The sequence below is a fragment of the Sander vitreus genome, chromosome 16, assembly GCF_031162955.1.
Source record: "Sander vitreus isolate 19-12246 chromosome 16, sanVit1, whole genome shotgun sequence".
In the NCBI taxonomy this organism is placed as follows: Eukaryota; Metazoa; Chordata; class Actinopteri; order Perciformes; family Percidae; genus Sander; species Sander vitreus.
The window spans coordinates 28371034-28394181 of record NC_135870.1 but is presented as its reverse complement, the minus strand read 5'-3'; the positions used below and the strand labels follow the sequence as shown (position 1 = coordinate 28394181).

The window sequence follows — 23148 nt, the reverse complement described above, 5'->3', positions numbered from 1 at the left end:
CTGTAAGAAAAACATAACCAGATTGTTCTTTAAGTAACTTAACTATAAATGTGCTCCTGTCTTTTTGGATCATTCATTTAGAATGGAGGTGTTCTAATTCTAAATTGCTGCCGTTCTGAAACTTTTTCAAGCTGTGACCAAAGAACAAGGGCATATATTGAATTATGGAGTGTGTGCACATAGCACAGTGACACAACAAACAGATAAGCCATTTTTTATCTTATGTATTATAGCCCGTTATCTTCACTGCTAGAGAAGCACCGATTACAATTTTCTAGGCCGATCAGATTCTTTGATTAACTCAGTCGATACCGATTTCATTTTTTCTAACCACTTTACAGCACACAAATATTGATTCTCTTTACTAGAACATTTTTTGAACAGATAATGGATCACTATAAAATAGAACTATATAAATTACTCCTGGTGTGGGAAATTCACACACCTAAAGTGCAATGTTAGAACCATTTCCTTCTTTTCACATCCAATATCCAACTGAGAAAAAGCGATTTTGGTTTTTGGTGTTGTCCCTCCACGCCCTACTCTTTCCTTGCAGGTGTTGCATATTGCAAACTGTTATCTTCTGCACACACGCTGAAGAATTTCCAAACAGCTGCCATGTTGCAGGTTAATTCACGAGGTTCCTACATGTGCAAAAATAGCGTGGGTAGGCGCGACACAGCACAGAAGAAGGTATTAAAGTTTGTGACATAAGGTTCAGAGAATTGTGGACCCAAATGCAGAGACAGACAGGTCATGTTGAGCTTGAGGATTTAATAACAAAGTCCATACCAACAAAAGGAGTCCTGGAACAGCAGGCAAAATACAAAAACAGGAACAGGTAGAATCCCAAAAACGGGACCAGGAAGAATCCCAAAAACCAGGAATAGCAGGGAACAGGAATACCGAGGCAAACATGGGTAGACTAACACACAAAATCCAAAAACGGCACACACAAGCAGCCTGCACAGTACAATGACCTGACAACAGACAAAGGAAACACAGAGACTAAATAGGCTACACAAGTAAACGAGGGTTAACAAGGGGCAGGTGACACAAGGGCTGGGGAACAGGTGAAAGACATCAGACAATCACAAAGGTGGGAAAACCAAAAGACAGGATGTAAAACAAGACAAGACAGAAAACCAGACTACCAAAATAAAACAGGAAACAGAAACACACACGACCATAACAGGTGAAAAATCACATTCTATTATTTTTGGTAAGATAAATTACTGTTTTAAATATTGTCCATCATGAAACTTACAGATATCTGCAGTCCACACAGAGGAGGGGTCCCTTTCATTCTTTTCTGACTCAACTGTGAGTGGACAGAGAAGTGGGCGGGCTGCTGTGTGAGTGTGTTCAGAGGGCAAAGTTTTCCCTCATGCACGAACGGAAGCTTTCTGCACCAGCTGCAGAGAAAACACGTTCCTGTTGGGAGACAGAGGCAGAACAATCCAAGATCATTTCCCTCAGACTCAGAGGACATGGCTGAGAAGAAGAAAGCCGTTTTGTTTAACTTCTGGGGAGTTGCTGTCTCTTCCAATCCTCGTGCAGTTTTTCATAAACTGGAGGAGTTACACAACCTGCCAGGGTAAGGACCAGAGTGTTATCTTTGTACTGTAAAAAATGACCAGTCCAGATCGAATAAAAGGTATTATTTCTATAACAAACATCATGCATGCCACATTAAAACACATGAAATAATTAAATGATCTATCAAAGCAGGAACGTGACTGGAATACGTAGCTGTGGCAGAAGTTTTATAAATCTTTATTAAAACTAGAACAAGTCCGTTTTGTCAGTCAGTGAAATAATTCAGGATTTGACTGCATCGATTGAACGCATCGTAAAAATGAAAGCAAGTTTAGATGACAGGTGTTAAGCAGTTGTTCCCAGGAAAGCAGGTTAGGTACAAATATGTTGTCCAGCAAGCTGAATCTAATCATCACCCTTATTTGATTTATAACAACAGACAATCCCATTTCTATTCAATACTGTCAATGAACTTAGTAGTAACAACCCGGCCCACACCAGTTTCCAGCTTTACAACAGAGGCTTTTTTCACTGAAAAAGATCAAACTAATCACAAATGATAATCACTGTGTCCCTCCCACCCTCCACTTCTTTCTCATATTGATCACAAAACTAGCAGACACCTTTTTCATTCCTTTAATCCCGTTAATTTAAAGGTCCTATGGCATGCTGCTTTTTGGATGCTTTTATATAGACCTTAGTGGTCCCCCCTACTAATACATACTGTATCTAAAATCCCGAAATTCAGCCTTGGTGCAGAATTACAACCACTACGAGCCAGTCCCACAATGAGCTTTACTTACAGTCAGGTCCATAAATATTGGGACATCGACACAATTCTAATCTTTTTGGCTCTATACACCACCACAATGGAGTTGAAATGAAACGAACAAGATGTGCTTTAACTGCAGACTTTCAGCTTTAATTTGAGGGTATTTACATCCAAATCAGGTGAACGGTGTAGGAATTACAACAGTTTGTATATGTGCCTCCCACTTTTTAAGGGACCAAAAGTAATGGGACAATTGGCTGCTCAGCTGTTCCATGGCCAGGTGTGTGTTATTCCCTCATTATCCCATTTACAAGGAGCAGAAAAAGGTCCAGAGTTCATTTCAAGTGTGCTATTTACATTTGGAATCTGTTGCTGTCAACTCTCAATATGAGATCCAAAGAGCTGTCACTATCAGTGAAGCAAGCCATCATTAGGCTGAAAAAATCTAAACAAACCCATCAGAGAGATAGCAAAAACATTAGGTGTGGCCAAATCAACTGTTTGGAACATTCTTAAAAAGAAAGAACGCACCGGTGAGCTCAGCAACACCAAAAGACCCGGAAGACCACGGAAAACAACTGTGGTGGATGACCGAAGAATACTTTCCTGGTGAAGAAAACACCCTTCACAACAGTTGGCCAGATCAAGAACACTCTCCAGGAGGTAGGTGTATGTGTGTCAAAGTCAACAATCAAGAGAAGACTTCACCAGAGTGAATACAGAGGGTTCACTACAAGATGTAAACCATTGGTGAGCCTCAAAAACAGGAAGGCCAGATTAGAGTTTGCCAAACAACATCTAAAAAAGCCTTCACATTTCTGGAACAACATCCTATGGACAGATGAGACAAAGATCAACTTGTACCAGAGTGATGGGAAGAGAAGAGTATGGAGAAGGAAAGGAACTGCTCATGATCCAAAGCATACCACCTCATCAGTGAAGTATGGTGGTGGTAGTGTCATGGCGTGGGCATGTATGGCTGCCAATGGAACTGGTTCTCTTGTATTTATTGATGATGTGACTGCTGACAAAAGCAGCAGGATGAATTCTGAAGTGTTTCGGGCAATATTATCTGCTCATATTCAGCCAAATGCTTCAGAATTCATTGGACGGCACTTCACAGTGCAGATGCACAATGACCCGAAGCATACTGCGAAAGCAACCAAAGAGTCTTTTAAGGGAAAGAAGTGGAATGTTATGCAATGGCCAAGTCAATCACCTGACCTGAATCTGATTGAGCATGCATTTCACTTGCTGAAGACAAAACTGAAGGGAAAATGCCCCAAGAACAAGCAGGAACTGAAGACAGTTGCAGTAGAGGCCTGGCAGAGCATCACCAGGGATGAAACCCAGCGTCTGGTGATGTCTATGCGTTCCAGACTTCAGGCTGTAATTGAATGCAAAGGATTTGCAACCAAGTATTAAAAAGTGAAAGTTTGATTTATGATTGTTAATCTGTCCCATTACTTTTGGTCCCTTAAACAGTGGGAGGCACATATACAAACTGTTGTAATTCCTACACCGTTCACCTGATTTGGATGTAAATACCCTCAAATTAAAGCTGAAAGTCTGCAGTTAAAGCACATCTTGTTCGTTTCATTTCAACTCCATTGTGGTGGTGTATAGAGCCAAAAAGATTAGAATTGTGTCGATGTCCCAATATTTATGGACCTGACTGTAGTATGTGCCATTTCTGTCTGTAGCTTTAAATGTTATTGAGGAGGAGAGAGGGGGGGACAAGGTGGAGGGTGGGGGTGTGGCCTTGACCAACTGCCATGCTTCGCTCGTTTGCAAGCCATGATGTCTCTCTCTTTCTCATGGGTGGGCCAAATTCTCTGGGCGGGCAAAGCAGAGAAAGGGGAGGTAACCTTTCCCCTTATGACGTCATAAAGGGAAGATTCCAGATCGGCCCATCTGAGCTTTCATTTTCTCAAAGGCAGAGCAGGATACCCAGGGTTTGGTTTACACCTATCGAAATGTCTAGCCAGTGGGGGACCATAGGCAGGCTGGGGGAACTCATATTAATGTTAAAAAACCTCATGAAGTGAAATTTTCATGCCATGGGACCTTTAAACAATCCTTCCTAAATTGTCTCTACCCTTCACCATACCTAGAGATTGGCATGGTTTTATTTCAGTTAGCCTAATAGCTGGTTTGATTTGCATTGAGAGATGATTTTATGGAAAGTACCCCATGCCAATCTCTAGGTATGGTGAAGGGTATGTGATGATGTGGGGGTATTTTAGATTTTAGGCCAAGGGAACTTTATCAGGATGCATAGTATCCTGGATCCATGAAATAAGTGGAGAGATGTGTCACCTTTTTCAGCCCTTCTGAGTTTGCAGGTATGTAATAAAAAGACTTAACCTTAACCCACAATCTCTAAACAATTACAGATTGATCTCTAATCTCTCCCTCATGTCCAAACAGAAAAGGTGGTTTCCAACCAACTCACTGCCCACTTATCCGGTAATGACCTCCCACATGAGTTTGTCTGGTTTCAGACCCAAACACTCTCCTGAAACGACACTAACTAGGCTAACTAATCTCTGACCGTTTTTTTCTGTCTTGCTGCTACTAGACTTTAGTGCTTGCTTTGACACTTTGGACCACAACATCCTCCTGCAACAACTCAAGAACCTCTTTGGTCTCAACGTGTCGGCACTTTCCTGGCTCAGTTCTTACCTGAGTAATACAACACAAAGAGTTACATACCATAATACTATATCTTCCTGCTCTGATTAGCTTCCATAAAAGGTCTTCTTCAGACTAGTGGAAAGAAATATTTATTTTACTACACTTTGTCCGTTTGTGTCTGCTGACATCTGTTATACATCTTATTACATCTGTAATACTTCACCCTATTCACCGAATGTCTTGCCTTTTACTGTCTTTAAACTTATCGTTTGTCTCTCTGTGGGTTTCAGTGGTTTTCTGTCCAGTGTGGTGTCCCAGAAGGACAGTGCCATGAGCCGGGCGGAGAGAGGCGAGATGACGCTTTCTCAGGTGGGTGAAGACATGTGCTACTTACTCCCAAAATAATCTACATTTGATTTTACTGATGTTGGCTGATTATGAAGTTTGTGTGTGTGTGTAGATGATCCCAGCACTCGAGGCAGAGTGTGTGAAGGAGGCCAAGGTCCAGGGTGTGACTCTGCCGACTGATTGGTCGGTCAGAGCCCTGCTGGAGGAACTCAGAGAGGCGATGACAGACGTCCAACGAGCCGTACTGAAGACGGCTGCCAGTCTGCGTCACAGTGGTACGCACATTGATACATTTACATTTTCGGCCGACTGACAGAAGAGGTTCTCAGATATAATGCTGTGAATTGTTATGGATTTATGGATGTACTTTTTATTTCACAAAGAACACACTACGGCAGTCAACACAATAAAGTGCTACTCTACCGACTCTAAAGTCAATGCATTTTAAATGAACAGAACAAAATGTTAAAAGAAAGAATAGTAAATTACTTAATTAGGGGTGTGTCTTATGTATGTCTACTGCAATCACATGGGAAAAGTAACTACATTTACATACTGTGAATCGTTTTTTCAATCGAGAATCGTTTTTGAATCAAAAATCGATTTTGAATCAAATCTTGAGCCTAAAAATCTATATCGAATCGTGACATTTTCTGAATCGTGCACCCCTACTGTATATAGCTAAAGCCATACATCCTAAAAAATAATTCCCATGCTAGTTTTTTTTCCTCGTCAAAATTTAGCCTAACTATTTAGCCACTTTCCCGTCTAGTTTCATATAATGCAAAGATCTCCACGCTAGCTTTAAAACAGAGCGTCTTAAAGGACAGAAATGTCGACAGAGATCTCCAGCGGTCCAGCACGTTTCTTAGGGTTAAAACATGTAAACAGAAAGCAGATTGTCTGACGTTGCTCTGCGGTGGAAAATCATGGATGTAGAACTTTAAGATACAGAAAATACTTTGGAGAAAAAACAACAGTGATGAAAAGCAAGAGCAGGGACTTAATAGCTTGGAGCGACGACGAGGTGGATGTTACTGAAAGGTATGTAAGCCATCTAACCGATATGACTGTCCAGACTACAAAGCAACCCCAGAGTTTTCAAACCAAAACGGGGGTGGCAGTGTTTCCAAATGTCTCCGTTTTAGGAGCTCGGAAACACCGCAGTAGTGTGAATTAGACTTTAGATTCTCTGCCCGAGCCCAAGTCCGATCAAGCGTCGGGCCGGGCCCTTGATCAAGTATTTGTGTTTTTTTAATCATTACTTTATTAGCCTAATTGGGTGGGGAGCAAGCTCTGCCTCTCCAGCTTCTCCCGTAGCTCTGGGTGTATGTCCTGCGCTGACTTGAGTGTGAGGTAAACTGGGCTACATCGTGTCTGCCCCATCTGCAGCACTGTTCTCGGCCAGCGCGTCAGCATGCAGACCGTGGCGAAGGACAGTACTATTAATTAGGTGATGGAGACAAGAAAGTCTCCTATATGGTTCCAGGGATTTGATTATGTTGCTGCCTTGATCTGTTACCCACACTATTCGGCTGAGGGAGCTAGGGTCGAGTTTTTTTTTTTACGTTTCTTCATTCGGATCCATTTGCGATCCGTTCCATTCTGAATAAACAAACAGTTTACTTGCTTCGTCCTTGTTGCATTATTCATTAAGATAATTCTAAACAGATTTCTGTAGTTCAAACAACTCGGTATTGTAGTTGAGAATGTGAGTTACAGCCCACGTATTAAAAAAGTGTCGGTTTATATTGGGCTAGGGCTCATAATTACAGTTAAGAACATCAACTATGGATGTATGACTGTACGTCGCAACACCACGCTTCAGTCGTGTTGCCAAAGTGGATCTGTACCGTGAGACTGACCAGATGAAGGCTGGCTTTTTGTTTCCATCCCATCAGGTTTACTGACAGCCGTGCTGGCCAATCAGTGGCTAGATGACAGTGCTGCTGGAGACGATCTCGCCCGCCTTCTCTCTCTGCTGGGCGGCCACTTTGACCTGGTCCTCCAGTCGTGTCGCTCGGGTCACAGGGTCCCAGAGCCCGCCATGTTCAGCTCTGCTCTGCAGCACCTGGGAGTGACATCACAACAGGTAGATTGGAGACATTTCAATAACTTGACCCCAAAAGAAGTAGAATAAAATTATTCAAACTTCCATTTAGTGCATAGACAGTATATAATGGACCAACAGATCCCGTTGCTCTGGACGGAAACCAGTGAAGGATATTAGAAGCACTTTTCCGGTGAGCACTGAGCGTTACTGCGCAGCCTCCAACTGAGAGATGACGTAAATGTGACGTGAGCAACCTGTCTGAAAGTTGGAAGTCTTCTGGTAGCTGTGCCAAGAGAAATCTCAATCATTCCCAATCTAGCAGAGACGGAGAGCGTAGGTATATGTAAGGAGATAACATGGACACAGGCTAATTATTGCTAACTAAAATGCTAGTTAACATTAGTAATTAAACTTAAACAGCTAATGTAAGTCGAAACTGCCTGCGAGCTTCTCCTGTACTATACGGTAATTTATCTACTGTGCGACAGTAAGTCTCGTGGTTATGACACAATCGTTAGCCTATTTTTACAAAAACGTCTGCTATGGAGCCATAACGTGAGGTACACGGTAATAACGTGAGGTACAAGGTAATGGAGCCTTTTATACATTGTCGTGTTTCTTAAGAAATAAACAATGGACAAACAAAGTATTTAAACTAGGGCTGTCAAACGATTACATTTTCTTAATCGCGATTAATCGTTGAATTTCTATAGTTAATCACAATTAATCGCATGTTTTATCACATGATTAAAATTCTATTATTTTGCATTTCAGAACTGTTTTTAAGTACATATTAACAATGGAAAGCAATTCTTACCAGTGGATCTTGATTGGGAATCAAATGAATGCAAAGAAAATGACTTTATGAACTTGACTTTAAGATTTGTATTTGTTTATTATATATTTAATCTAGTCACACATTTGACTCTAGAGTCAATATTAGGGTTGGGTATTGTTTGGTTTGGATACCGGTGCTAAAGCGGTACTTTTAAAACGGTACTGGTGCCTTAACGGTGCCTGAACCGATACTTTTTAAGAAAGTTAAAAAAAAGAAGGGTACTAAACAGTTGGCGACATTAAAGAATGGCTTGTTTATTGCTAAGGCCATATCGTCAAAATTAAATGTTTAATAATAATGTAAACACTATAACAATAACTTATTTCACTAGTAAATAGCTGTTGAAGGACAAAAACAACCACCAGATGGGAAAAGGGCATTTAACAACAACTTTGAATGCACCACGAGGCTGTAAATTACCAGTTTACAACACGTTAATGCTGACAGCCCTAATTTAAACGCTTCAGATGTAAAGTTATTCGCTGTCAAAGTGACGTCAAAATGAATGTCAGTCAATGGAATGCTAACGGCGGGTGAGCACTAGGTAGCATCAAAATGGTGCCATAGGACCTACGCTTTCCGGACGTTCACTTACCCCCTTGAGTGGATGTCCCCAAAGTGTTGCATGATGGGACAATACTGTTGGAACTTGGTTTTCCTGTCTAGAAAAGTGTCAGTGACCCTTGATCATTATTGAAGCACAACGGTGAAGAGGTTTAAACTGGATTTGTCAGTCCATGGTATGATCAGCTGATATTAGAGCGGCAAAGATTAATCGATTTATTAGTTGTCAACAAAATTAATCGCCAACTATTTTGATAATCGATTTATTGATTTGAGTCATATTATTTTATGAAGAAAAAGTAAAACTGTGATTCCAACTTGTTAAATGTGAATATTGTTCTAGTTTCTTCTCTCCTCTGTGACAGTAAACTGATAATCTTTGAGTTGTGGACAAAACAAGACATTTGAGGACGTCATCTTAGGCTTTTGGGAAACTCTGATCCACAATTTTCAAAATTTTCTGACATTCTAAAGACCAAACGACTACTCCATTCATCCAGAAAATAATCCACAGATTAAAAAATAAAAAAATAATTGCTAGTTGCAACTCTATCTGATATTCCAATGCTAACCTTAGACTAACCTTCTGTCTGTCTGCTTGTTATTGGCCGCATTATTGTGCCCTTGACACTGAAACCGTAAGTAAGTAAAGTTTATAAAATGTAATACAATATGACAAATTAAAATACAAGAACATTTAAATACAAATAGAAAACAAAACAAACAACCATAAAAAACCCTCAGCTAACTAAAAGCCTGCTTGAATAGCAGAGTCTTCAATTGCTTTTTAAAAGATTATACACAACGTAGAGAGTAAGGCAAGTCATTCCACAGCCTAGGAGCTACTGCGTCGAATGATCGATCCCCTCTACAGTAGTTTTAAAATGAGTGTGGGGAACCACTAATAGCCTCTGATCTAATGACCTCAGACTATGGGTGGGAGTATGAAGCTGTATGAAGTCAGAGATGTAGGGAGGAACTTGACCGTGCAGGACTCTAAAAGTAAGGACCAGGATTTTAAATTGAATTCTATACTGGACTGGTAACCAGTGAAGTGCAGTTGAAGTGCAGTTGAAAGGACAATCAGCACAGCACAGTGAGCCTGTCTTGTTTCAGGCACTGTGGTTGGATGCAGATGTGGAAGGCGTGAAGGCAGCAGAGGGAGCGGGGATGAAGGCCATCTCGGTGGAAAATCTGGACGACGCTCTGAACCAACTGGCTGACTTTACTGGAGTTCAGGTGTGGACCAAAACAGTTTATCCTATACTTTTAAGAGGAAGGAAAAACAAGGACTGGACGAAAAACAAAAGAATTGTCTCCAAGAAATGACCTAATTTGAGTACAGCCTTGAATTAATACAATATTAAAATAAACTGGGTACCAGTGCATATAAGCTAAAAAATAAATACATACAATGCTGCCTAAATCAAGTCATTATGCTACCTAAATCAAAGGTTTTATCCTCTGACAGTGATTGTGCAAACATGATGGTGTGTGGAGAGTATCTGTGTGTGCATACTTAGATCTGTAAATGTGTATTCAGAGATTCTTTTACACATTTACAAATCTGATTACACAACTCTCCACGCACCATGGTAAATAGTTCTGCTTCAATAATGGCCTCATAGAAGCTCAGTGTTTGTGTGTGTTGTGTTTCAGGCTGTTGGAGCAGAGAGTCCTCCGCCGTCCTGCAGCCCCGCTGAAGTGTCTCATGGATACGTCACCATCAGGGTAGTCTCGCACTGCCAAATCTATCTCCACAGTGCTGTGGAGTAAGGTCTGGCTACACTACAGATGCATTCTGCGATATAGGAGGAAAATGCTCTGGGTTGTTTGCATTTCTTTAAACCGATCACAATCGTCATAAGCTCCGGACGCAGCGACGGTGGCTCTGCATAATAGGCTCAGGAAGGAACTTGTTTTGGTGGAACATTTGCAACCCCGCAAAAGAAAACGCCACATACAATATTAAATCAAGTTAACTGTTCACAGAATATAGTAAAGTGAGATATTGAAATTAGCTGGATACATGGTTGAACCTCATTGGCTCTTACCAGTTAGAGTTTAGATTCTCTGCCCGAGCCAGAGTCCGAAGCTAACCAATATTTTCCGCCACTATCCTCGGGCCGGGCCGTTTTTTTAATCATTACATTATTAGCCTAATTGGGTGGGGAGAAAGCTATGCCTGGTAGGCCAGTGCGTCGGCATGCAGACCGTGGCAAAGGACAGTATTAATTAGGGGGTCAAGACAAGAAAGTCTCCTATATGGTTCCAGGGATTTGATTATGTTGCTGCCTTGATCTGTTCCCCAAACGTTTCTTCATTCTGATCCATTTGTGATCCATTCCATTCTGAATAAACAAACAGCACAGTTTACATGCTTCGTCCTTGTTGCATTATTCATTAAGATAATTATAAACAGATTTCTATAGTTCAAATAACTCGGAATTGTAGTTGAGAACGTCATTTATAACAGCCCACGTATTAAAAAATTGTTGGGCTTATATCTGGCTCGAGCTCATAATTACAGTTAATGTGTCGGACCGGGCTCGGACATAACGTGCACGGGCTTGGGTAGGGTCGGGCTTGATTTTTTTGGGCCCGATCTAAGCTCTATTACCAGTGTATCGTAAAAAGAATCTTTACAATCATTCCCCAAAAGAACCAAGCAGGCCTGCCTTGTTGCAAGATCCAAATTTCCTTCAAAACGTGACATTGTCAGCGTGTAGCTTGCTAGCTCGAAGTTTGTTGTTGTCTCCTGAAGAGAAGGAAGTTTGAGAACGGCAACACACAGAGAGCGGAAAGGGAGGGACATCTGTGATGTCAGGCTTTATCCTGGAAATGTACTTGCATTGAGATTGAGTTCAAATGTTTTCTTGTGACATTGATAATAAGAGTGTGTGTGTGTGTGTGTGTGTGTGTGTGTGTGTGTGTGTGTGTCAGCCTGGCGTGAGGACTCATTTTGTTGAGATGGGCTCAGGTCCACCAGTACTGCTGTGTCACGGGTTCCCTGAGAGCTGGTACTCCTGGAGATACCAGGTAACATTAGAACACCGCTGCTAAAAACAAGCAGATACGACGTTCATGCTCACCGTTTTTCTACCTGTCTGCTGAATGTCTCTCTGTCTGTCTGTCTGTCTGGTAGATCCCAGCCGTGGCAGCTGCTGGCTTCAGGGTGTTGGCTCTGGACATGAAGGGTTACGGAGAGTCCACAGCGCCACCAGGTGAACTAACAATCAAAGAGCGCCATCATAACTTACTACAAATAATCAAGGGATAAACACATGTATAATATGAATACATACTATAGGAACACATCAGTCATAATATTATTTATCTGATTTCCTGGGTTTTAATTTGTGTTTCAACTGTTTTTATATAGCAATGTATGTGTTTTTATGCTTGTATACTAGGGATGTAACGACACGCTCAACTCACGATAGGATTCATGATTTTAAGTTCACAATAAGGTTTTCTCAGGATTTCTTTAACAGAATGAACTGCAGACAAATGAGTGAAAAATATGTTTATTTACATAAACCGTGCAAAACAACAGATGTGCCCTCTCATCAAAAGTGACACAGAAACTGTATTTTATCTTAAATAACAAAAAATGAATTTGATTTTTAAAACAAATCCCACATCAAAATAACTAAATAAAAAAAATAATCTCTTATAATAAATATATAAATAAATAAATTAAACCTACATTGTGTACATTTTTTAGTTGATTCTTGTGTTTTTTCACAAATATATACTCATTCATGTGTATTTACTTCCACCAACTAATCAAAGTATTCTTGTAAGTGTAGAATCTGACATTCAGAATCATTCAGAATACATATGAGCGACTCGCTCGAATGACGGCAGCCATGTTGCGGCTCCATCTTTAAAATACGTTAGCCAAAGAGGGACATACCTCCGCTTTTCGCCGTCTTACGCCTATTGGCACCGTGATTATTCGCCAGGGAAGCAAAAAAGAGAAGAACTAGAACAGCTGTGTGTAAACAATGGAGATACTAAGAGCTAATTTCGGGTTCGGCCACCGTAGGAGGAAGGGCTAGAAAGTAATATTCAGTTGGTTGTCATACAATTGTACCGCTAGATCGGAGAAATTCTTACACAATGTAGCTTTAAGGAGACGTAATGATGTCTGAAGTCAAACAAGTGAAATCTAAAGTAGATAATGCCTAGGTTGCTGAAACATCGCGATTCATTTTTTTTATCTCAGGTGTTATCTTTACACATTAATATCCATTTTTAACCGATGCATCGTTACATCCCTAATGTATACATACATGTGTCTTTGTTTGCTTTCTAAATTCAAAAGAATGTTTCCATATAAGCCAACGATATATATATATATATATATATATATATAGAATAAATGTAGTTTTTTCACAGTGTAGTACAAGTACTTCTCTGAAGGATCGTATTGTTTCCCGTTGTTTCTCCATTAACAGACATAGAGGAATATTCTCAGGAGCAGCTTTGCAAGGTACAAACTCCCCAACACACACTTCATTACATCTAATCACACAAATATTTAGAAGAAACCTTCTCTACATTTAAAAGGAAATGTGAAACATTTGAAATGATTGTTTTGAAGGTCCAATGTGTGTTCAAAGTACGTATTACAGCTACGGTAGCCTTCACGCTGTCAATAACTTTTTTCTTTTTCTGGGCGAAGAAGAAGACTCCTGTTCCTGAAATTTAGATTTTGAATACGTGTGGTCCTCCATGTTTCCTTCTTCAAACTTGCCAGGGCCAGGGAAGCTACGATACCCGTTAGCAGCATTAGCAGCACCTGTGAGTGTATCATGTGACAGCGAAAACGCGAAAGGCGGAGCAGTATGTCCTGTATGTCCCTTACGGGCTAACGTATTTCAAGATGGAGCATGAATATGGAGCGTATACCCCAGTTCATGCAAACGCAAAAATGTCAAATTTCAAGCCAAAAGGAATACTTGGAATTGATGGTGGTGGTAAATATTCATGAAAAAGGACACGTTTGAGAACGGGCAACACAGATTTTGATAATGAACAACTAAACACGTTACACACTGGACCTTTAAGAATAAACCATCTTCCACAGAAAGGCATACCATAGTTTTTTTGGTTAATACATTTAATTGTAATGTCACTAAATGACAAAAACTGACATTAATGCAGCTGACTTTTCACAGTCAGACACATACTATTTAATTATGTTTACATAGATTCATATTAAATAACATTAAACATGCCGTCTTTCCCCAGGATTTAATCACATTTATGGACAAAATGGTAAGTAAATAACACATTGAACACACTAATTAATGTTAAATTAAATGATGAAAAGAGATTGAATTAAAGTGTGTATTTAGTGCAGAAACAGTGGCATTTATATACACTAACGCAGGTCAGGCTAAACCTACACTACTACGTTTTCACTTTTAGGCAGCGTTTTGAGACAAAAAAAAAGAGTTTTAGCTCCAGTAGCAGAACTAATCTCCGTCCATATTAAAGCGCCCATATTATGCTCATTTTCAGGTTCATAATTGTATTTTGAGGTTGAACCAGAATAGGTTTATGTGGTTTAATTAAAAAAAAACAAAAAAAACACTATATTTTTGTTGTACTGCACATTGCTGCAGCTCCTCTTTTCACCCTGTGTGTTGAGCTCTCTGTTTTAGCTACAGAGTGAGACATCTCACTTCTGTTCCATCTTTGTTGGGAGTCGCACATGCGCAATAGCTAGGTCAGGACTACTAGCTAGAAGCTAGCGCTGCTAGCGGTTAGCCACCTCGTTCTCAATGGCAAAACACTGCCACAACAAACCCCTAATCACCCTAATCTACAAAATATATTGTATAGAACTACTTATATGTCCCTCATCTGCAGGTATTCCACGCAAAGTTGGAAGTGCGCCCTCGTTTAGAAGAAGTCTCCCGGCTAATCCTGCCTTGTACTGACCGAAGTTGGAGAAACAGCTAGCTGATGTGGTATTAGCTAAAGTGGTTAGCACACACCAAATGTTTCGGATGATGACGTTTACGGCCCTGCCAATTTTGACCAGCTCACCCAGAGACTGAAGGCAGGACACATTCAGAAACCGTATCTCACTCAGAACAGCATGGATGTTTTTAAACGTCTAACAACACATATCACATGACCATACGCATAAGACTGACTTCCAAAGGTCTTAGTTTGTGCCCGTTCAGACTACAACACAACCCCGGAGAGTTTTCAAACCAAACGGGGGACAGCAGTCTTTCCAAATGTCTCCTTTTTAGAGGCTCGGAAACACTGCGGCAGTGTGGACGCGAGGCCTAAACGTAGCAAATGATGTTCGTTTTTAAACCAGAACGTAGTAGTGTAGAAGCAGCTTAAGTTTCTATGTATTTTTATGCAGTAAAAAAATAAAACTTGCCGCAGATAGGTGGCCATCTCACTTATATTTGTTGTCCATGTTGCCTCTTCTCCGTCTCTTTTCCAGTCGATGCCACAGGTCACCCTGGTGGGTCATGACTGGGGCGGCTTCCTGGTGTGGACCATGGCTCAGTATTACCCTGAGAGAGTGAGGTGAACACACACACACACACACACACACAGATTCAGTTACACTCCCTAGATACGTTCTACTGTAGTAAACTGTGTGTTGTTGTGTGTGAAGGGCTGTAGCGTCTCTGAACACTCCTCTGTTCCCCGTGGATCCTGCTGTAAATCCTGCAGAGAAACTGAAGGCTGTTCCCATATTTGACTACCAGCTCTACTTCCAAAAACCTGTAAGTCTGTCTGCGGCATGACATGCTATTTTTCATCCCCTTCCTGTCCAGTGAAAACCATGTATCTCCAGATGTGTTGATGATAAATGTTTGTGGTAAACTATTCTGGATCAACGGAAGTACATTACCAAGATACTTGCCTGACATCCAGTGCATACCCAATGTTTTAAAAAGATTTTTAGGTCCTTCATTTTTTATTTTTTTTTTTAAGATAATTTTTTGGGGCATTTTCGGCCTTTATTTTTAACAGGACAGTTGAATACATGAAAGGGGAGAGAGAGGGGGGAATGACATGCAGCAAAGGGCCGCAGGTCGGAGTCGAACCCTGGCCCGCTGCGTCGAGGAGTACACCTCTGTATATGGGCGCCTGCCCTACCAACTGATCTATCCGGGCGCCTTCATTTTTTTATAATTTGATATTTTTGAACACTGACATTTTACACATTGCACTCTGAATACGTTTACTTTACGTACTTTAACTACATTAAGCTGATAATACTTACATACTTTTACTTAAGGTTTGAAATGCAGGACTATTACTTGGAGTGTATTATTTTCAGTGTAGTATTAGTACTTTCACTGCAGTAGAAGTACCAGCACGTTTAAAGTTCACTAACAACACATTATATCTAGTTTATTAATCCTATACACACACATAAATGCTGTAAATGCATAAAGTATTTATAGTTTTTCTCTGTGCAGTACCATAATATCTGTGCACGTGTGTGTGTGTGTGTGTGTGTGTGTGTGTGTGTGTGTGTGTGTGTGTGTGTGTGTTGCAGGGCGTAGCAGAGGCCGAGCTGGAGAAAGACTTGGAGAGAACGTTCAAGATTTTCTTTTTCAGCAGTGCTGAAGTGGTGAGGACGGACACGCACACACACACACACGCACGCACACACACACACACACACACATACACACACACACACACACACACACAAGTTTGTGGCACTATCTTTGTGGGGACCCGTCATTGACATAATGCATTCCCTAGCCCCTTACACTAGCCTTAACCATCACAACTAAATGCCTAACCTTAACCCTTACCCTCACCCTAACCATAACCTAATTCTATCCCAAATCCTACAGCCAAGTCTTAACCCTCAAACAGCCCTTTAAATTTGTGGGGTCCCGGTTTTTGGACCCCACGAATACAGTTAAACAAGCACACACACACACACACACACACACACACACACACACACACACACACACACACACACACACACGTTAACGTATAGTATCAAGTCTACAGGGCCAAAACTTAACAAAAGCATGTTTCTGTCTCAGGGGAAGCGTCCTGCTATCAGCACTGCAGGCGTCTGTGCTCGAGGTGAGACTCCATTTTCCTACTAAACATCAAAAAGTATAATAAGACACTTTAAAGAGCTCTTTCAAAACGTCCCGTCTGTTACAGGTGGTCTGTTTGTGGGTCTGCCGGAGCAGATTCCCCGGGGCTGCATGCTGACGGAGGCCAACCTGCAGTACTACGTCAGCCAGTACAAAGAGCGAGGCTTCAGGTCGCACACATTTAGCAGTATTCAAAACTCAACTGTCTTGATTAATAAGAAAAAAAAAGGTTTTGACCGATGAAGTTGAAAGTTTGTCCCAAAAATGATTTCAGTTGACAGTTTCTATATTAGGATGGAGAATGCTGCTGAATGTGAATCAGCATTTTGATATTAAATAGATATGACTTCACATTTCAGGAGACCGTTGAACTGGTATCGAAACGGAGAGGCCAACTGGAGGTGGATGTGTTCTCGTCCCACTGGAAAGGTTTGTTACACAGCACAAATATTTGATTAAAACTAGGGCTGTCAATCGTTAAAAAAATGTAATCTAATTAATTACATACTCTGTGATTAATTAATCGAAATTAATCGCATACATAATTAACGGTGCCTGAACCGATACTTTTTAAGAAAGTAAAAAAAGAAAAGAAAAAAAAGGGTACTAAACAACAGTTGGTGACATTAAAGAACGGCTTGTTTATTACTAAGCCCATATGGTCAAAATGAAATGATTTAATAATAATGTATAACAATAACAATAACTTATTTCACTAGTAAATTGCTGTTGAACGACAAAAACAACGACCAGATGGGAAAAGGACATTTACAATAACTTCAAATGCACCACGAGGCTGTAGTTTACCAGTTTCATTGAACGCACCGGCTGTGTTTCTCCGACGGCAGCTGCAGATTGTTACATCCCGGTGTTGAATCCTCTACAGTAAAACACAGTCAAACTTTACACCGTTTAGCGTTAGCTGTCAGCATTTTAACCGTGTTTAATCCAGCTACTAGCTAGCGGTAGGCTAACTTTAGCTGCTGTTGAGTATAGTGTTAACTAGCGTCACGTGCAGCGGGGTTTGTGTTTCCTGTAACGTCTGTTTCAGAGCAGCAGAGAGAAGCGCAGACATATCAGTGGCACCAGATTTTCGTCTTTATGCAAACGTCAATATGGAATGGATTAATCTGCGTTAATTTGTTTAACGCGTTATTTTTTCTCAGATTAATTATTAATTATTATATGGAACGTTATTTTGACCTGTTACAACCTTACAAACCTGTTACAGTCATATAAACATGGAATAAAATGAAATTAAAAAAATGACATATAAGCCCCTAATTTGCTTTGTTGTCCTTTTCCTGTTCTTTAAAACGTTTGAATGTGCATCAGACTTACATCAGGTTGTGTATATCTGTGTTCCTGCAGCAGCTGGACGATGATTACCTGACTAATTTACCAAAATGAAAACCATCTTCTCTCAAACACAGGGGCTGAGCGAGGGGGCGGATTCTGGGCCTCAAGCCCAAAATGTTTTCTCAAAAGCCCCGAATCTTTGAGGGTTTTAAAATATCTTCAACTATTGGTGTTTTTCCATTACATGGTACCTTTTTTCGTTTTCCATTATGCCAACAGGTACTTCTTTTAGTATCACCTCTGTCGAGGTTCCAAGCGAGCTGAGGCGATACCAAAAGGTGACGTGAAAAACCTGCAGACTACTGATTGGTCGTCACTAATAACTGCATCATCATTGCTAGCGACAGACGGGGGGGGGGTCCTGAACAAACCCGCCATTTTTAAATAGTTTAGCCAGCGGTGTTTTTTTGCGGCTGCTTTCAGCTTCTTTTGAAACTAAATGTGTCTCCTGTCAAACAGCCACATGCTGAGAAAAACAACACACCTTCGATGTTCTGTGTGTGTGTCGCGTTGGGTCGCGGCAGTTTCCTGCGGCGTCACTATGACGACCAGCCACGCTCACCTCATGCATGAGGCGGTACTAAATCTGCAATGGTAAAAGGAGGATGGGGCAACGCGGTCGAGCCGAGCCGAGCAGGTACCATGTAGTGGAAAAAAACGGCATATGTGTCATTTCACCCTCAGTCCCTCTGACTGGACCGGCAAATCATTGTAGCAAAAGTTCTATTACTGAGGAAATATCGCCAATTTATTCTGTGAACTAAAAAAAACCTTTAAACATCATTTAAATGCTAAATTACTACGCTACCATAGTACGTATGTAACTTCAAAAATAAAAACATCAGACATTGTTTGCCTCTCTTTAGTTAATGATGAAGACCGTTGGAGAACATTCAACCCGTCACTCCGAACTCGTAAAATACGGACGTTTGGACAGTGGCTGTCCGCGTCCGAAGCGACAAAAAAAGCGCCCTTCAGCGTGTTTGTAGAACGTACCGGGGAGAGCAGCAGGAGACCGGGGTTTGTGTCCCGCATGTGTCTTTAACCGTGCCGTTATTCCCGCGTCCCGCTTTCTTCTTTAACCGGCCCGTTCTTCCCGCGAGTCACGGAAACGTAAGCCCACCCACGACCTTTCACTAAACTCAACCGTCCTGTTCTTTCTGCGTGTCAGTATTTAAAAAGTCTTAAATGTATTATTTAGGGCTGTCAAAATAACAGTAATAATAATAAATTATAAAATAATAAAAAATAAAAAAAAACACAGATTAATCCATTCCATATTGACGTTTGACCTGGAGCCGTTCTAGCCACCATTCAACTGTAAAATGAAGGAGGGAGACGAGAATGTTCTGCCTGGATCATTGATTGGAACATTTACTTGTAAAAATCTTCTTCCTGCCAACCCTGGCTACCGAAATCTGGTGCCACTGATATGTCTGCTCTTCTCTCTGATGCTCTGAAGACGATACAGACAACACAAACACCGCTGCACATGACGCTAGTTAACTCTATACTCGACAGCAGCTAACGTTAGCCTACCGCTAGCTAGTAGCTGGATTAAACACGGTTAAAATGCTGACAGCTAACGCTAAACGGTGTAAAGTTTGACTGTGTTTTACTGTAGAGGATTCAACACCGGGATGTAACAATCTGCAGCTGCCGTCGAAAAAACAACACAGATGGTGCGTTCAATGAAACTGGTAAACTACAGCCTCGTGGTGCATTTGAAGTTATTGTAAATGTCCTTTTCCCATCTGGTCGTTGTTTTTGTCATTCAACAGCGTTTTACTAGTGAAATAAGTTATTGTTATACATTATTATTAAATCATTTAATTTTGACCATATGGCCTTAGCAATAAACAAGCCGTTCTTTAATGTCACCAACTGTTGTTTAGTACCCTTTTTTTTTCTTTTCTTTTTTTACTTTCTTAAAAAGTATCGGTTCAGGCACCGTTAATTATGTATGCGATTAATTTCGATTAATTAATCACAGTATGTAATTAATTAGATTACATTTTTTAATCGATTGACAGCCCTAGTATTATTTTAAAAAGGCTTTAAAATGATTACATTTTGTTAAGGTAACGTTACTTGGTAAATACTGGTATTAATACTGGCATTTAAAATCCACACTGATTTTCAATTACGTGGTGAAGTTGGCATTCAATTTCATCGTAGGTGGCGTTAAAAAAGGTCTTAATTTGAACTTGGGAGAATCCTAGAGGTACCCTGTCCTAAAAGAGCTGTAGTCACTGTAGTGTTTATCACACAACCAGGAGGAAATAGTGACTTGGTTGGGGAAGATTTTACACGATTCTACATTGGGTGCTCTAGTGAGTCAATTGAATTTTAAATGATGTTAGGTTTAACTGTGTGTGTGTGTGTGTGTGTGTGCTAGCTGCTGATGCCTGCTCTGATGGTGACGGCAGGTAAAGACCAGGTTCTGCTGCCGGCCTTCTCCAAGGGGATGGAGGACTTGGTGAGAAAACGAAACAGCAGCACAACAATCAGGCTACATCTACACTACTACGTTCGTTTTAGAGGCTCGGAAAACTCCGCAGTAGTGAGGATTCGCGAGGCGTACACGTAGCAATACATATTCATTTTAAAAACCAAAACGTAGTAGTGTAGAAGTAGCTTCAGTCATTTCTTCCTGAAGACAGACTGATTGCAAATGTCTCCGTTTATGAACTGCAGATCCCGAACCTGAGCAGAGGACACATTGAGGAGTGTGGACACTGGACTCAGATGGACAAGCCAGCGGAGACAAACAGCATCCTGATATCATGGCTCAGAGAAACACTGAAGAAGGCTGGAGGCGGTACTCTGGCACCCAAACTTTGAAGGAGGGAAGATAAAGTCAGAAAAAATGATCAAGGAGCTCAAACTGAGCAGAATAAAAAAATCTTGTGTCAAAAACTGAAACAATAAATCACTTATATTAGTCGACTGAGAGAAAACTTATGCTCAAAGTTTCTGTTTCTTCTCTCTGTTTTATATCATTCCAAATGTAATATTTAGCTGTTTTCAGATAAATAACGCACTCGATGATTTCACCTTTAGCTTTGGGAAATTATAAGGTATAATTTTCACAATTTTTTAACATTGTTTAGACTAAACAGTCAGTAAATCAGTTATCTAATTGCAGGAAAGATACAGTGGCAAGAAAAAGTATGTGAACCGTTTGGAATTTCATGGTTTTCTGAATAAATGTCATAAAATGTGATCTGATCTTTATCTAATTCAAGGGTACTGACAAACATAATGTGTCTAAAATAATAGCATGTCTTTATTGAGAACAACCAAAAAAAACTCATAGTGCTTGTGGAAAAAGTATGTGAATCCTTGAGTTACTAGGCTCGTTCGAGATGAGCCAGATCTGCGCAGAATCGATCACCGGCGATCGCCGCCCAATGCATGCCGGTTAGATTTGTATCCGACTTGATCCCGACTCGCTCTGACGTCATGCATACGTGGGCAACGATAACCTCACGAGATCAAGGCGGCCGCAGTTTTAAGAGCCAGGCGCCCTGCTCCCGCCTGCTCTCGTCCACTTCACAGGCGAGGCGCAGCTCATCTCGAACGAGCCTAATGACCTCAAAAAAGCTAATTGGAGTCAGGTTTTAGCACACCTGGAGTCTCGTTAAGATAATTAGTTTGGAGGTGTGGACTACAGCTACTTTGACTGATAAAAACCCCTCAAACTTTTGGAGTTTTCTCTGCACAAGAAGAACATGCTCATGTGAGGCATTCCTCGCCAAAAAAGAGCTTTCAGAGGATCTACGATGAAGAATTGTTGATTTACATAAAGCTGGCAAGGGTTACAAAGTTATTTCAAAGACCAGTCTACAGTTAGGCAAACAATCTACAAAGGGAGACACTTTGGGACTGTTGCTACTCTACCAAGAAGTGGGCGCCCAGTCAAAATGAGACCAAGAGCACCATGAAGACTCATCAATGAGATCAAGAAACAATCCCGAATGACAGCCAAAGATTTGAAGGCATCATTGGAACTGGCTAACATCTCTGTTCATGATGCGGTATTGGCAAAATGTTCTGTGGACTGATGAAACTAAGATTGAACTATTTGGAAATACCACACAGCACTACATCTGGCGTAGAAACCTCATGATTTGGGCCTGCTTTGCCGCATCGGGGCCTGGCCAGCTTGGAATCATTGAGGGGAAGATGAATTCCCAAGTATATCAGACAATTCTTCAGGATAATGTGAGAATGTCTGTACGTCAGCTGAAACTCTAGAAGGTGGACAACAGGACAACGACCCAAAACACCGGAGCAAGTCCACAACAGAAAAACAAAATCCGCCTAGTCAGAGCCCAGACCTCAACCCAATAGAGATGCTATGGATTGACTTGAAGAGGGCCATACACATGAGACGTCCAAAGAATATGACAGAGCTAAAGCAGGTCTGCCAGGAAGACTGGGCTAAAATTCCTCCTCAACGATGTGCAGGTCTGATCCACAGCTACAGGAAGCGCCTGGTTGAGGTTATTGCTGCCAAGGGGGGGGGTCAACCAGTTATTAATTCTAAGGGTTCACTTACGTTTTCCACTGCCGTTTTGAATATTGAATGAGTGTGTTCAATAAAGACATGAAAGGTCAGAATTTGTTTGTGTTATTATTTTAGACACGTTTGTCAATACCCTTGACTTAGATGATCAGATCACATTTTATGACATGATTTATTCAGAAAACCATGAGATTCCAAAAGGTTCACATACTTTTTCTTGCCACTGTATATGTAACATTTTCTCATTCAAATGTTGAAAAAAGGACTTATGTAATATATTTAGTTGAGTTGTGTACTTACATTAGCCCAAATGATTCCAACAATGTTCAAACCCAGAGAAATCTGTCCCTTTATTCAAGGTAAACGCTCCATTACATTTTGGTCGCCTGC

General features: G+C 40.9%; 1 protein-coding gene across 1 annotated transcript; it reads left to right on the top strand.

Annotated features, from left to right (window-relative positions):
- Nucleotides 1-1365: 1365 nt before the first annotated feature.
- Nucleotides 1366-21453, top strand: ephx2 (epoxide hydrolase 2, cytoplasmic). The gene is made up of 18 exons (XM_078272265.1): nucleotides 1366-1597; nucleotides 5239-5317; nucleotides 5409-5571; nucleotides 7198-7388; nucleotides 9868-9990; nucleotides 10411-10482; nucleotides 11695-11790; nucleotides 11897-11975; nucleotides 13215-13249; nucleotides 14011-14037; nucleotides 15230-15315; nucleotides 15407-15518; nucleotides 16301-16375; nucleotides 16809-16851; nucleotides 16936-17038; nucleotides 17228-17297; nucleotides 20626-20706; nucleotides 20925-21453. The coding sequence occupies exons 1-18, from the start codon at nucleotides 1491-1493 to the stop codon at nucleotides 21069-21071; spliced, it is 1689 nt and encodes a 562-aa protein (XP_078128391.1). The 5' UTR covers nucleotides 1366-1490; the 3' UTR covers nucleotides 21072-21453.
- The last annotated feature ends 1695 nt before the right edge of the window (nucleotides 21454-23148 follow it).